The sequence below is a fragment of the Stegodyphus dumicola genome, chromosome X1, assembly GCF_044657685.1.
Source record: "Stegodyphus dumicola isolate Sdum_Otavi_A_Nest chromosome X1, ASM4465768v1".
Lineage (NCBI taxonomy): Eukaryota > Metazoa > Arthropoda > Arachnida > Araneae > Eresidae > Stegodyphus > Stegodyphus dumicola.
Window position 1 is genome coordinate 72,150,939 of NC_140780.1, and position 17,734 is coordinate 72,168,672.

The 17,734-nt window shown below is 29.5% G+C and overlaps 1 protein-coding gene across 3 annotated transcripts in view; it reads right to left on the reverse strand.

Annotated features, from left to right (window-relative positions):
- LOC118198453 (transcription factor CP2-like) overlaps window positions 1–17,734 on the reverse strand; it is a 97,892-nt gene that overhangs the window by 39,204 nt on the left and 40,954 nt on the right. For all 3 annotated transcript variants that reach the window (XM_085808649.1, XM_035370135.2, XM_035370136.2), the window contains exons 7-9: window positions 15,452–15,519; window positions 12,727–12,832; window positions 9,904–10,010 (exon numbers count right to left, since the gene is read on the reverse strand). In XM_085808649.1, the coding sequence (XP_085664775.1) occupies window positions 9,904–10,010; window positions 12,727–12,832; window positions 15,452–15,519 (281 nt within the window). The remainder of the gene's footprint in view (window positions 1–9,903; window positions 10,011–12,726; window positions 12,833–15,451; window positions 15,520–17,734) is intronic.

Here is a 17,734-nt window from a genome sequence, read left to right on the forward strand (position 1 = left end):
GAATTAGAATTAAACAGTTTCAGGCGCACATTAATTTAAATATTGGTTTTTGTCTATATAAAATTTGGAGGAAAAATATCTAAGCCTCTTTGCTTAATTATTTAATCTCATAAAAAAATATTATTCAATATGACATATAAAATACCGATATTTGAAATTTGACCTAAAATAGACTCTCATCAATTGTAGGCCTTTCATATTGGTCATTGTAATAGAGCGACTGTTATAACAAGTGTCTATTGCGTTAACACTTCTAGCATGTTTTCTTAGAATCTAACTATTTAGATATTCTCTTTCCAAATCAAACAAAATATAAAGGAGGCAGACAACAATCAGCTATTTGACACAAACAATTAATTTTTCCTGAAGCTTTTAACAGTGATATAGACCAAATAAGAATGTTACTTAAATTGAGTTATTTCTAAAAGTTTTTCATAAAGCTGTCTGAAGAAAACATTTTTGTATGCATTTTTGTTAGTTATGTTTTATGTATGAGTACACCTAATCAGAAACGAGCCGAGGTTTTGCCCAAGTACTGAATCTTTGCAAAGTTTGCACGTAAATATATAGAAAATTTTACTTGAATAATTTTCTATACATTAAATAAATGATTTATTAATAAGAAATTTGCCTCTATAAAATCCGTATAAAAATTTATTAGTGTGTTTATTTTACATAAACCTCCCCTCTATGTGGAAGCCGTTTTCATAATATTATGTAATTTATTTTATTGGATGTATATGCACAGAATCCATATGGAGTTAAATAGCTTACAGAGACCTTTCTGAACATTCTGCATTATACAGCAAATGAATTAAAATGTGTCATCTTTCCAAATTTTCTTAAAAAGCTCTTCGGTGAATTCGAAATAGGTATTCAGTTTGCTTTCAGCAGACTGATAATTTTTACAAGAGAAATTTAGGCAAATTCTTTTTAAACAAGTGGTTTTATTTCAGTTTCCTACTATAAAAATAAATATATATTCGCGAATCAAACTCAGAATGTAACTAGGAATTTTCAGCAACCTTACTTTCTCAGCAATTAGTTATGTTTCTAGGGGTAATAAAGTAAAGTGCTTGAACAAGAGATCCATAAAGCATTTAATTTTAATTTGTAATAATACGTTTTCAATACACATGAAATGATTCATAAACCTGTATGGTTTTAATACAATAAAACCACAACTACAAGAAACTGACATCATATACGGTAGATTTTTATTAAAAAAAAATCATATTGGTGATTTTTTTTTACTAAAAGGAAGATTAATCAAACTATAGTTGCATGATAATTAAACTACAATTACAAAAATTAAATTAAAATATGCCTGAAAACAGATATAATATTTTTTTAGTATACCGGTGTTATTTTAATTTTATGTAACTATTTTGTATATTATTTTGTTTTTATATATTTTGTTATTACGATCGAATAATGAATAGGAGTACTTTTTAAGTATAAATCAAAGAAGTAACTTGGCACTTAATTTGAAATGAACTTTGCAAATTAAAAGAGAAATCATAGTATGTTATTTTCAGTTCTCAGTTTTCAAAACATGTCATTTGGAGCGTTTAAGTTTGTTTGCATATTTAATCTATTCATCTTCTGCATTTCCATTAAACCAAATCCAAAAGTCATTCCTAATATTAAACTGAAAATTAAATTTATTAATATGTGTGATTCTTACAGTTTAATATAATATACAGTTCTTACAGTTTAATATAATATTCACTATAAACGACCTATCCCTTTTCAAATTGTTGGCAACAAATATTATCACCTTGTATTATTTTTAAAGGAATTAAAGAATAAAGATTTCTCATGTATGAATTTGTGTTTCTAGCATTTTGAAAAAACGACCAACGGTACCTAATTAAGCCATTAAATTTTGAATAACGTAGTCCTCCACCCAAATATGTGCACCTGGAAGCCCAAATTTTGAATTTCCAATTTTTCGTATTATTTATTTCATATTTTTAAAATTTAATCAATTTTTGTTTAACAAATTTAACGATATGAAAGCGAGCACTAATACTGTTCGGTGTTACAGTAATACTGTTCGAAAAAAACATTTTTATCTCAGTTCATGAGACTGTTCCCAATCGAAAAATTGCAAGATATTTATTTATCTTTCAGTTTTAATTAAGAAACTCGACTCTATGAAAGCAATATGTTGCTGCTGCCGGGAGTAATTTTTTTTTTTTTAAATCTTTCACTCGTCAGTGTATTGCTCTTCAGTAAAGCCTAAAACACTTTTGTATTTAATCTGGAAAGTTAATAATTAAATAAGTGATTTAAAACCAATAAAAGCAGTTCTTGAGAATATTTTTTTCCTACTTTCCTACGTTTTAATGTAATTGATTTAATAAACATTATTTTAAAATCATGACATGTTTAATTAGAACTATTCAACATTTTTCTGAAATTACATTAGCTGGATTCATTAAAAATAGTTATATACTTTTTTCTTTTTTGATAACTATTAGGCGGCTGGCCACAGGAGAGGCCAGTTTTGAAAGAAATGACGTAGCAAATATAAAAGTATGTATGGCAAACTCAAAACACTCTACCTGGAATTCTAAAAATATGCTGCTTTTTAAATATACTGCGATTTTGTCCTTGAACTGAATTTTATGCAAGCGAAATGAATGCGATACCTACTTAATTAATAACATTAATACATAGAAAGTTAAAAATAAAAAGACACACACACACAAAAGTTAGCCATCTTGTTGAGAAAAGTGAACATTGATATAATGAACTGGGGAAAAACTGAAACGAATAAAAAAATTTACGCCAACACTTAATGTTTCAGTGAGGGTTCTAAACATTTGCTGTTATTCAGCTTTTAAAAATTTTGTGATTTTGGTGTTGAACTGTGGCATAAATGCGAAGAAAACGGGGCTTAATAATTAAGATAAAAAAGATAGGGGAAAAAAAAGTCTGGTTAGCAGGAGTACAACAGACCGGTAGACAACGCCCTCAGTGAGAGCGTAAAAAACCTTAACAAACCCTTCTGCGTTAAAATGTAAAAGCTTTAATTTTTTTTGGAGTATCTAAATTTTTGGGGGGCCTCAAGAAAAGCTTTTGCATAGGGGCCCAAGAGCTCTAGCTACGCCACTGAATATTGGATTTAGGAAAGATTCATCCCCATCCCCTCGGCGATGTTTTAATTCTTATTCTTAAAATCTTTAAATGCAACAAAATGCAAAGATTTTACATGAGGTAAATAATATCTTTGAACTAAACAGATCAAACAATCTTCAGAAATTTCAATTTCAGAAAAAGGTTCAGGGGTTTTAAACTTGATATGTGTTTGCAGACAATTATTTACAGATCTTAAAACTCTAGCAAACACTTGAATTAATTTACCATAATATGTTGTTTTAGATGCCAAAGGGGGTGCATCTTTCGCCAAATCAATAGTCACTATTTCAAAACCTTTCTTTCTTCCCCCCCCCCACGTCTACTTCTTTAGGCAGATTATCAATTTCGCCCCCAACCGGCCAACATTCAGGATCTTCCTTTAGGCACAAAAGCCCCTCCCACCAAATGAAGCAATTATGTCCCAAACAGAACAGCCATGCAACTGTACATCAGCAATATTCATACTCCTCGGGACAGGAATCCATGCCTAAGGGTCTGTCAACTCACGAATTTCTTTAACTCGTTTGGTCAGAAAAACTATCAATTTTTCAGCTCTTTTATCCACCAGATGGCTGCAGAATAATCATACCAAAGTGTTATTTAAGATCTGGTAGACCAAGCACTTTAAAACTAGAATTCACATGCCTAGCACCTATACTATAAGCCATCAAGTCAAATGGTGGCATATTCAGAGGTTTGAGAGGAACTACTCAAGACTTCGCTCTAACAAGAACTACCTTCAACCTTCACATCAGAATTAACTATTGATCCATCAAAGACGCAAGCAGCATATGCCCCTTTGCTAGCATCACTAAAGTTATGCAATTCAGAAAATGAATTAATTGCCATATAATGAGGCTAAATTATACTTTTTAGTTCATGCCCATTTTTATACCATTCTGAGAATTTATTCACAGTATCTGGTGATAACCCACATCCCAAGTTATTTTTCATATCCAAAAAATCTTGCAGTTGTAGCTTCAGAAGCAATTTGTTGGAGTTACCAAGCCAAGAGGATCGAAAATATTTTGCACATTGCCAAAATTAAACTCTTTGCTATTTTCAAGTCACATGTCAATGACTCTAAATTACTACATCTTAAAGTATCATTATTTAAGTCCCAGACTATCTCTAAAATGGAAGTTTCTCCAGAATGTCTGTCAACATGTTTACAAGGAACATTGTTTTCAAAGCCACAGAAATTAAAACAGTCTCTAGACATGATTAACTTTGCCTGTTCTATAAAATGAACTTACTCGTTAATATTAAAAATTCCAGTTACCCGACGGTCCACGTATAATGAGTTTTTAAATTTTTGAGCAGTTTGATCCTACGGTGGAGGGCAACGCAGGGCTAGAACAAACTCCAAATGCAACTCAACAATGTCTATAAATTTCTTCTCCTTCGTTACAAGGGGGCGAATCTATAACAAATCTCTGTCTTAGATGCAACAGATAACATCATAAAAGCGTTTTCAATGTCAACCCTCATACCGATTGGATACATTCTTAACAGATCAAGAATATCAGGTATTATTTCTATCAGATTAACTCCTTTAAATAAATAATCGCTTCAAGGATTTCCCACTCCAATAGCTAAAAACGCCAAAAACTGGGAGAATTTTTGAAGTTTTTAGTCCAAAGGGACAAATTTGCACAGAAGGACTATTAATTTCGTTTTGGCAATTTTCGCGGAATCACTATAAATGTTGATTCATTTTTCAAATTGTTGCCACCAAATATTAGAGCCCTGTATTTTACTTAGAGAAATTAAATAAAGAAGAATACAGCAAAAATGTATACATGTTTCTCGCATTGTGATAAAACAACAGTACCTAGAACCTTCAAATTTAGAATAACGAAGGTTTCCACTCGAATATGGGCCCAAATTTGGAATTTGTTTTATTATCTATTCCATATATTGTAAAACTTTAACGAATTTTTGATTAACACAGTCAACGATTTCAAAGCAAGCAATGGCAACACTGTACAGTAAAAAAAATCTCCAGTGTGTGAGACTGTATCAGAAATTTTAAATATACGCTTATTTTAAAATTATTTTGTGTTATTATGGTTGAACTGAATTTTACGGTTTAAGTGCAAAGAACATGATATTTAATAAATAAGGGTAACACCCAAAATGTTAAAAAAATGCCCCCTTGGGTGTAATGTAAAATCTGAAAGCTTTCAGATTTTTTTTTCTTTTACTACCTAATTTAATCACTAGTTTGCAAGGCAAATGCTTACATTCGTAATTCAATTCAATTTTCGGTACGCGTTCAGTGATACTAATTTTTTCCCATTCCTGGAAAACGTTTTTGATAGCCATATAAAAGTTAATCACATTTTAACTTAAAATCACTTTTTCACACCTTCCCAGGTTAGATCTTGATTATCAGATAAATGTGTAGAATCACATTTACATGGCAGCTCTAGTTCGTAATTTTGATTGGCAAGAACTATAATTTTTTCTTCAATATCAGTTAAGCTACCTTTGTTTGTAAGAGTTTGAAACAAATCAGCTTTTCCTAAAATTTCAAGTTCCCATAATGTGCTCGAAGAAATATTCCTAACATGCACAAGCTTACCAGCAGCCAAGTGGTTCAAAAAAAAAAAAAAAAAAAAAAAAAAAAAAACGCTGAACACTGGTACTTCCGACGTGGGCTTGATTTCAGTAGAACGGGCTGGATGCATTAATGTGTACATGAGCTAGTTTTCCTTAGAATGTCCTCCACGAAGGCATCCCTTCCCTTAGGCAGATAGCCCTAGTGTGTTTTGCCATCATCAACTAAACAGAATCGAATAGTGCATGGAAAAAGTAGCTAAAATGCTATCAACTGCACATGAATTCTGGTTTCCAGTTACGTTAAACAATGTTTTACAGACATCATATTTCAATTTCTTAAAGAAAACAAACATTTTGAATCTTCAAATAAAGAATACAGGTTCTGCTTTATTTCAAATTCAACTATGCACAGCATTTCTAATATAAATGGAAATATTCCATTAAGTACATTTTAAAATACAAACAACAGAAACAGAATAACTGTTTGCAGTGATAGATAAATCCTCCCCCCCCATTGAAAAATGAACAGAGTTCAAAATATTTTGCATTTACTTATTACACTACCGTATATATAAAGATATATATATATATATATACTTAATATTTTGTATTGGTTTGAGAATAATATTACGAAAAAGTGCAAAAATGCTTCGAAAGAAGTTAAATTTATTAAATATTTTGACAAATCAAATTGGAGAACATTCAGTTTGACATTTCTTGAAAATATTGAATTACCACAGATCACATCAAAGTTCTACTGAAATCACTGAAGGGCACCAGATGTCTTTAATTTCAAGTATATGTATGTTTTGTTTGGCATTAGTCATTAAAGGTGCATTGAGAAATTTCCAAATTTAATTATATATTTTAAGTTCTTCAGAAAAGATTTTGTATAAAACTTATACTATATTTAACATAAAGACATTAATACATGTTATTTACAGACATGATATTCCAAACTCGTAACAACTACAAAAGCACTTAGATTCTTTCTTAGCCTGGTAACAAAGAAATGGTTCCAAATGGTCAGTGCCTGCAAAGAGGCTCAGTAATTATTTTATTTTTCTGCTTGATAATAAGCCTGCAATTCTACTACAGAACAAAAATTTAAATGATTTTACTACTGTCGTTTAAGAATTTATTCATTACGTCAAAAAAATTCACACGTAGTTTGGATTGAATTGGGTTATTTAATATTGCAAAGCATATTAGGGCTTTTTGTCGATAGAGAGAGATGCCTTTGTGGATAATTCGAAACTGACAAGTATTGCATTATACATGAAAACCTAATGCAGTTAGCCTGCTCACCAGATGAAACAAAACCTGCAGTGAGCTAGTGTTTTGCAGAATTAGAGAGTTGGTCCCCTCATCAGCAATGGCTAGCCTATTACAAAATCACATCTCGACAAACTTTGGAACACTTTAAACAAAGGCTTAGCATTAATAGCATAGCCATAACAATAATTTCAAATCCAAACATCTGTATTGCAAGTCCCCAAAATACTTCGTTAAGTGTGCGAAACAAAAAGGGTTGGAAATGCCTGGTTAAAAAGTAAATTCAAATTTAGTATCTTCAGAACATTCCAAATTTAGTTTTCTGTAATGAAGTAATAAATAATACTAATATAAATGTATGGTTATAGAGCAGCATAGCATAAGAATATTAAAAGCCAATGAAAATACAGTGATTTCAGAAGTAAACTTATTATAATTTCTACTGATGGTTTATGCCTTACTCTACTTACTAAGGAATGCTAAAGTTCGGAAATGAAATATGAACTGAGTGAAATTATAGGCAGAATAAAATCAATAGACAGTGAAAAACATAACACCTCAGAGTCATTCAATAACAGAGGATAGTGTAACACAGATAAAAAAGTTGACATCATTTAGACATATGACATCTTAAAATAAAAAAACGAGAGTCACTTTAAAAGAGAGAGAACAATACAATGTTCAATTTATATTATAAATTACAATTTATATTATAATTTACATGGATGAATGGTGAATGTGTATAAATTTTTGAAGAAGTATTTAAGGTTCTGTTTAATTCAATATCTTTATTTTTTCTGAAATGATAATTTTTAGTACACAATAAACAATTTCCAACTAAACAGGCTTATGTAAATGCTATGACACTATCCATTCAGCTCCAAAGAACTTGCAGTAATTACAATTCCAAATAAAATATTTCTGGTAAATAAATTAGAAAGATTACTCTGAGATCAGATCTAAAGCTATGTTACTGTAAACATGAGTAAAGCAATATGTGTATATATTTTGGGTATGTTCAGATATACGCTCTGTGCAATTACTGATTACTACCAAAAATAATTATAACTAAAAATCCACCAACAGAATGATAAGAAGTTAATAAACTGGCAGTACATACCATTGACACTAACAGTAAATAACATTCAAAGAAAAAGAAAACTGAAACTATCCATTACAGTCGAAAATTCTGCCTTTCCCAAAAGAGGATGATATATGTGATTGCATTAATTTTACTTACAGCTGCATATGTTACAGATTCAGTTTAATTGGCATCGAAGTAAAATTTCCATACGTAATTAATAATTACATTAAGAAATAAATCCATAAAATACTATTTGTAAGCCTTTTTTTTTAATAATACCCTATTTGCATTTAAAATATCGATTTATAGGGAACAGATACGTATAATCTTGTTAAATAATGTATTAATTAAAGAGTATTAGGAAGTTTTTTTATACACTATGATATAAATAATTATGCTAGTACCTTTAAACAGTTTTATACAGCATCTTAAATGTGTTTTTTTGTGCTAATTTTAATCTTCCTTATTTATGAAGCTGCAGTTATAAAAATTTTTATCTGCAGCAATTTTACGGATTCAGGAAGATGAGCAGTTAGACTAGTTACTTTAATAAAACAAATAACAAAAGTATTTGAGTCTCTTGATTATTACTGATGCATTCACAAAGGATTTTTTCTGTGTAACTATATTGTTGGGGGAGGTTATAAAACCTCAAGGTAAACTGGTATTTCACTTAAGACAAACCAGAGTTCAGTAGTTTTACCCAAGTAGGCACAAATGAAAAAGGTCTTAGTAAAGATGGAAATAATTACTCTTACACACTGCAATGCAATTAAGGGCTTTTAAGAAACAAAAGAATAGAAGGTATAGTTTAAGCCTATTTCACTTTTTAATGTCAACAAAAATTTTCATTATTAAATAATATAAAAGTTATTTCTAAATTTGTAATTAAAAAATTCGATATATACTTTCAGAATAAGTAAAAATCAGTTTGTTCTTGTAAGTGGCTAGATGCATAGAGTTATTAGCAGCACAATATCACAGTATTAAAGTACATGAAAATATTTGCAGCAATTTCAAGGAAGATTTAATAATATTCTGTTCATAGGCTAAGTCTTTTCTGCACTCACTAGGACTAACAAAATTTTTAAGTAATATATGAAATGAGTGCACTTGTATATAGAAAAAAGTCGACAGAAGATAATAAATATTTTCGTCTCAAAGTCAATTTAATAACAGAAAGCAGTAGATGACGGATACACTGAGTTAATTAAATTCATTCAAGTCTAACTTTTTAAAAATAAAAATATGCAAAAAAAAAAAAAAAAAAAAAAAATCTGAAATTTAATATGGATGAATGGTTAAAAGGATATAAATTTTTAAAGAATCATTCAAGGCTCTGTTTGTCCCATGTCTTCATCGCATTAGCATCTTAAATTAACTTTAAAAATATTACAAAACATACTAGAATTTTTACAATACATAAAGAATGCCCATAAAAGTTTCTTCTCAAATTCCAAAACTAAAATTATAATCTAGTATCATGACAGAAAAATGTCACAAATTGTTTGCTCTTCATTTTTTAATGTTCCAGTTTCATTGGCAATTCAAAGATGCAACCAATGTAAATATTCCATAGTTTATCGATTTTGGACTTTATTATATTTATTTGTATAATTAACACTGTTTGGAAATGTTTAACAAATTGTTATTAACTTAGGGATTTTTTTATAAAATGCTATACATTTTAAATCCTCAAACAATTTAAGACTTTTGAACTAGAATAAAAAAACTTACTAAATCTACTATGATTCAACTAAGACAGAAAAGAATATAACATAAAGTTTCCATGTATATTTTAAATACAAGCTATTATATCCACTTTGATATACCTTTAGAAATACACCAACATCTCGACTGCAGTCCCATAAAAACTCGCACACATTGACATTCAAAGGACAACAAGTGGCTTCCAAGATGCCATATGAAAGAGGAAGGTCTATATTTTTAAAGAAAAGATCAAATTATATTAAAGCATATTAAAGAAAAATGAATGCAGGAACTATGAAATGCAATATATATCAAAAGAAAAATTGATATAGTTATCTTTGGTCTCATTTTGATGATACAGATATTTCTACCCAGTGCAATATTTCAGGATGATAATAACTCCACATCTTGTTTGAAGTTTCTCTTAGCAACAGAAAATGATGATTTATGTGCATATAAAAACATACGGCAATCATGTTTTTCAGCAAATACAACTTAACACCACTAATAGTTTTTACCTCTAATACCACACTTTCAACAGTTTAGTATATAAACAAAAAATTCACTTCCTAGATGTGGAACAACGTGCAGGAATGATAATTTCCCCATAAAAACATAAGAAGCTACCAACAAAAACTTTTCTAGGTATTTCACATGCTGCTAAGCAGATTTGCTTGGACAAATTTGATATGGTAAAACATACCAAGGCTTTGAGAAGGGCAGACTCTGCAGCAGACTCCTAAAAAACTGGCCCATATTTACATTAATGTGGAGAAAGGAAAAAAAAAAGAGCTTATGAAGCCAGCCTTTTCAACTGCAGGAAAAAAAGAATCTGGGCAAACTACTATTATTTTTCAGCTTTAATCTCTTGGTCAGTGGTTGGTTTATTGGTGCACAGAATTTAATGTAACTTATTTATCATTTGTGGAAAATTGATTTATCAAATATTTGACTGAACCACAACAATTGACATACTTTGATAAAAGAACAGGATTTGAATGTTATGTAAATGATTGAAAAAACAAGTTGGGAGGCATATCATTCTTACATTACAAAAAATATAACACAACATTTATAACAAATGCATAAAACAAATATGACTGGCAAATTAATTGAACATTAAATGTGAAGAGAAAAGAAAATTACCTTTAAAAATACTCAAAATGACACAAGAAAAATAAGTGCAGTGTATAACAAAATGTAACACAGCAGAGGTTCAAAGTTATCTATTTCTTTATCTTAATATTTCCAATCACAAATCAATACACAATGCAGGAATCATAGTAAGAAATGTCTACAGGTCCATGAGAGACATAAAATACCTTCCAATAGTCATATTTTTTTTTTCTTTTTTCATTTTTGGTTGCAGTCTTATATGTAAAGAAAATTCAATCGGAAGTCACAGGAAACATTTGAAGGTTTCACATTACAATATAAGTATCCTTTAATTATTGGGTTATTTAAAAGTTCCTTCAATTATTGGAAGATGGCAGTACATGGTACTTGTTAAAAAAATCTAATTAATGCTACTAACTCGGTCAGTCATCATGAATCTAAAAGAAAGCATTGTGTGGAATGGCTTATAGAAATGATTTCGGACACACAAGTAAAAAAAAAAATTTCCAATGAGTTACAGATGCACATCACGAACATAAACAGAAGCTTGAGACTACACATTTTAAGTAAAGAGGAAGAATTTTGCATCATAAAGTTACAAAGCAGTCTAGTGTGTCTTTAGGTTTGGGATCCTTTATTTTATTTGATAATGACAAAGCATGCTAGGGCTATCTGCATAAAAGGAGGGATGCCTTGTGGTGGAGTTTCTTAGGAAAACTGGCTAATATTCAGCTTACGCATGGGGAAAACTGAAGTCAACCACAAACTGAAGGCCTCTTTTTAGTTCACACAGCTTAAAACAAGCTACAGCAAGTAAACTGGAATTGTCTAATTTAACTGTGCACATGTCCTTTGAAGACAACTAAAGATGTCAGCCTACAAGCACAAATTTTGCATGTAGTTATGCAAAATTGCAGTGGTACACAAGGAATTTTGCACCAGCAATCACATTTTCTGTTGAAGAAACATTTCATGTCCTGGAAAATTTAATAAACAAATTTTAAGAATTTACCCATTAGAAACCTCACATGACAGAGAAAAAGACATCAGAGACAGTGCCAAAATTAATGTACGGTATGGTTGTTTTATAATCATATCAGTGAAAAAAAAAAAAAAAAAAAAAACTGGAAATACTCTTAGCTCCATCAATGAGCACTATGAATTACCCAACTGGGCTCAAAACCATGTCTATTCACATCTCCACCATACTAAAAAAACCCAGCAAAATTGCACTCTAACGTTGCAGAAATGAAGCATGCAGATTACTTGAAAAGGGATTTCTAGACCAATGGATTAACCAGAGTCAATTTATGTCTTAACCAGTTAGACCATCAACTATCATGCCATATGATATTTTCTGTAAACATAAACTGAAGAAATATGTGTACCATACTCATGGCTAACATGAATGAAGAGAACTTATGACTCACAACATTCATGTAAACATGATGGTGGATGACATGTGAAAGTAGAATATTTACTGGCTATTCTGGACACATATGCCTATGCTGAATGACTTTAAATTGTTTTCTGAAGATTACTTAAATGCATTCTGTGACTTGATTAAATTTACATTTAAATATAAAACTTTTGCATACAAATAAAACATTATATGTTGCTGTTATAGATTTACATGTCTCTGCATATAGTTTTATTTTTTCTATTTTTCAGTCTTAAAATTCAACACTTGAAAACACTTTAGCATTTTACAATATAAGGCAGTACTGTCCTTCCATTTAAATTCATTTTTGGCAAATATGTACTTGTATAGAATTTAAGCATATATCTAAAAAACACACACGCACACAAAATTACATAAAGGACCATACCAATTTCAAGAATTCTTTCACCAGGTCTTTGAGCCTGCCATTCCTTTATTTGCTCCTTTTCCATAAACTGTAAACGCCGTTCTTGAAAACCTACATGGACGACACTCTGAAAGATATTAAAAAAGATATACAAGACTGGAATTTCGAATTGTTAAAATAATTTATAATATTAAGGGAAATAGAATTAATAAAAAGTATTGCTTATTTCAGGAAACAGATATTCTAAAAATACGAGACATTACACTCATACCAAATAGAATAAAACAGTTCAAAGAAAAATCATAACAAACAGATTTTGAATGGTAATACAAATTTTGTGATAATCTATTACATCACAAACTACAAATATTTTTTAAAAACTTTTATGTCGAGCATGTGTATCTTATAAAAATTTACATACAAAAGGCAGCAAAAACTTGTTAAAAGGGACAAAATATCTCAATATTAAGTTAAATTGCCTTATAACTACTGTATTTTATTCTGTTGATAAAAATGCTAAACTCGTCACATTGTCTTCTACATTGTCACATTGTCTGTTTTAATTCTTTATTATCTGAGATGAGAAACTGACAGTAATAACTCATATTGAACATTCCATATATGCTTGAGGAGATTTTCGGTCAGCAGATCTAGATGAGCAGTTAAACTGCATGATGATGTCGGCTCAACGATATTTTTTTTACCAGCTAGTATAGTGATGTGAGCATTCTAAAGAAATGCATGTCTTGTTACATTGCATTAAGGTAAAATAAGGACCATTACAACATTAATACGTTCATTAAGAATCATATTTTCCTTAGAAAGCTTACCTAGTGAGATATAACTTTAAACTGTAACATTATTTTCACCATAAGGATATCTCTCATAGATTAAGAGTGATAGCATGTCTTTGTTCTTTTCATATCTAAAGCACAACAGAAATCATTCTTCAAAGTGAATTTGAACATGGCACCTTTCATGAAATTTCCTGCACGAAATTAAAACTGACATCGATAATTTTATAGCTCCTGAGAAATATGGGCTGGGATGGCTGTTCTGTTTGTTTTCTTAAACAGGTAAGCAAAGAAACTGCTCATCTACCAGATTAGAAGTCCCAAATATTATTTATACTTCTGACATGCTACCAGAAGAATTACGAACTGTTCCTTTAATCTACGTACCACAAAATAATTTACATCCATCCATCTTGCTATCTCTACCTTATTTTAGTTAGCCTCTAATCCATATATACATAGGGTGTTTACACACATTTAGAAAAATTTAAATAAAGAATTTAAAAAAAGCAAATTTTTGGAATAAAAATTTCTGGCAACAGCTTCTTATTTGAAATTCCATAATTCAAAGCACTGTGAAATGCACGATATTAAAATTTTTTAAGTGCAAAAAAGCAACATTATTGTTATTATTATTCAAGCAACAACATTCCATTTTTAATTGGAAAGAGAAAAACCATTAACCATTGCTTCCTCATAGAAAGAAACTTAATACACATATTTAAATTAATAAGAAACAGCGACAATGTCTCAGACCACTTGACAGCTGTTGCATATGCCAGAGGGTTAACTTTTCAGAACTTTCATAGGCTACTTTAAAGCATTACAGATGATTAATACTCAGCCATTCAAATAAATGTATATAAAAGCATACCTGTACATGAAATTTATAACACCTATTCATTTCAAATTAAGTAGATAAAATAATTTGAATATTTAATACATTATTTTCAAGATTCATTTGGTCACATTAACCCTATTTTTATTTCAGAGAAAATCATATATTATTAAGCAGGAGCAGAGAAAAAAATAAATGCCAAACTTTATTGATTATAGGAAGATTAGCATTTGAATTAACCAGAAATTTTCAAGATTATGGGAAACATTGATGCAGTTAATAAATATGAAGAAATATTAATTAGCTGAGACAGTAAATGGACATGAATGCAAAATTTTCATATCCACTTGAATGAAGGATACACAACTGTAAGTATCAAAATCATTAGAAATGGTTATTCATTTTATGTTTTCACAGATTAAATTCTTACACAGTTGAGTTCAAATATTTTCAAATTGGACTAACCTAAAATTTGGAGACTTCTTGTTGCTTATAACAAAATGTCATTCCAAAGCATTGCGCCAATTTGAGATGACTCAAAATAGTACAATTGTTTTCAAAATTCAAATCAAAATTCGATTATAAGTACATAAATGTGAAAAACTGACTTTCTGTACAATGGGCATTTGTTTAAATAACATATGATTTTTATGGAATTGCTGGCAGCATTTGTATTAAGTATTTCCATGAAATGTGGCCAATTTTACAATCCAACCATTCATTAGAAGACATAACTAGCAACATACTCTCAGTATTTTCAAAATTATATAGTAAAATTCATAGGTAAGGGAAAAAAGTCAATTTACTTTAATAGTTTAAAGTATATGCAAAATTCTGTAACTTTAATATGCCCAATTTTGTATATCTGCCATTCACTTAAAAGTAAAACTAGCAATCTAACCTCAGTACTTTCAAAATTTATACTTTGAAATTCATAGCTAAAGGAAAATATCATTTATTGTTTTCTTTAATAAATAATTTAACATCTGTGGAAAACTCTAGAAATTCAGTAAATTATCAAGACCTATCTTACATACATTTTATTAAAGAATTTTGTTCAGACCATAAAAAACAAATTCCTTCAAATAACTGAAAAAAAAAATCACACACTTACTTTAAATATCATATTTTTTTCATATGGAAAGCTTCCAGTTTTCTTTATTCTAACCTCGTAAGGCTGCCCTAAAAGGAAAGAAATGTCCATAGATAAGATTGAAATGTTGAATGTTATGCCAAGCATTATTTTTTGCTCTTTTCTTCTGGAATACTATGTAATCTTAAATCGGATGGACTACTTACTTTTGCCACATAATCACAGATGCCTAAAAACACACATAGAAACGGTATTCACCTCTCAAATGATTCATTCAAGCATTAATTGCTCATGTTTTAAATATTGGTACTGTTAAACTGAAATAATTACAGTTACAAATATATGAAAACTAAAAAAAGTTCATAACTGTATGCATGATAAAATATGATGCAAATGAACGACAACTTTAAGAAAGAAATTAAATTATTCAAACAAGTACAACAATAAATAATGCACGGAATTTCACTTTTGGTACATTTAAGAACTATACCGAATACTGCAAAGAATGCCTCTTATAGTACATTTTATTAGACCTGGAGAGCTTTAACTCAATTTTACACTTATAGCTAAAACTATTTTTACTTGCATTTTATTTTACTCACACATACAGAATATATATAACTTTGCACACATTTTGCTAATTATATGATGAAATGCTAAGTACTTAATAAAAAAATTAGATTTTAAACAATATAATAATTAGTACATAATAAGTGAAATTAAAGATCTAGTATTTAACAGTTAAAGTGGAAAACAAATTCTTCCTTGGGAATTTTTCACATTAGTCAATGTGCAAATTTCCGGGACCACTTAAAGAACAGCTAGCGCTAACAGAGTTGCTAATAATATGGAACTGCAGTATGGCAGGAAACACAAGGATATATGTTTAATTAGTAAATAAGTGACTCTGAACAAAAGGCACTTACAAAAAGCATAAAGGTCTTGAGAGATAAAACTGACATAAATTAAGCATAATCTAGACTCTGAAAGCTACCAAATATAATAACGGATGCTTTTGTGAGAAATTTTGCGCTTCTGCATTTCCGAACAAAATTTCGTATGTATTTCTCTCTGGGATAGTATATTTCCTTGTTTTTTCTCTTTTTTAAATGAAAATACAGAAAATTAATGATAACACCTAAACGGACATTTGAATTTTTGGATAAGAATAAAAACAACAGTTTAAAATATAGGAATAATAAGTAAACACAAAAGCATAAATTACTCACAAGAAAGAAGAAAAAGATTAATCTGCTACAGAAACAGTTTCACCAATTCATCCATAAAAGCTACAAAAGATATTAAAAAAAAAAAAAAAAAAAAAAAAAAAAAAACTCGCTAACTAAATTTTTCATTTTTTTTAATCGTAAAAGTATAACAAACATTTTAGGGGAATAAATCAATCATACTATTTATCAGCATTATAAAATATATCAAATTTCAGGGAACTGACTGAGCGAAGGCGACACAGGTTTAAATAATCTAAATTTGCTGTAACCTTCACAGACATCATTAAGATGTTATCAAACATACACATTCATATTTATAATAATAATTTAATTATTATTGAATAATAAAAATGTTGTCATACATACCAAGAAATGAACATATTACAGGATGAATATTTTCAACAATATTACTTAATGCGCGGTCAGGGAAAAAAAAGGAAATGGAGGAAGAGAGAAACTGCTTCTGTAGCAGAGAATAAATTACTAAATTGCATTAAAAATTATCTAGTTCCCACATTTGAATTTCTTTACTGTATATATATATATAAAGGGATTAGGAATGTTACCCTGGTTATTTCAATATTTTTCATCAAAGTATTTTCTTCCAAATATTCGTATGATGGCCATTTTGTGGAACAAAAATCATACAGTCCTTAGAAATTTCCAGCTATCTGAAACACAACAGTATTCAGAAAACCACAGCAGAATTAAAAACCCAAGCTTCCGATTTAACGTTGAAAAAATTAAAGTAGAAAATTCTGCTGTTGTCAAATACAAGTGCATTTCTAAAAGATTATATTTTGCTTATTGTGTAAATATACTACCAAATTTCTTACCACATAAAAAGTCATACTTAAATTCAGGTAAGATTTGAATCATGTACTTAAATACGATTAGCCAGAATTATGCATTATTTAAACTATTTTAGAAACAAAGAATTTGAAAAATTAATCTTAAATTTATTTTTTTTCTTTCACAGATCACTTACAGCAACAGAATATGAAACATAACTAAGCAATTTCAATTAAGATGAAATCTAAGAATGACAAATTTCTAAGAAAGGGACATAAAGAAA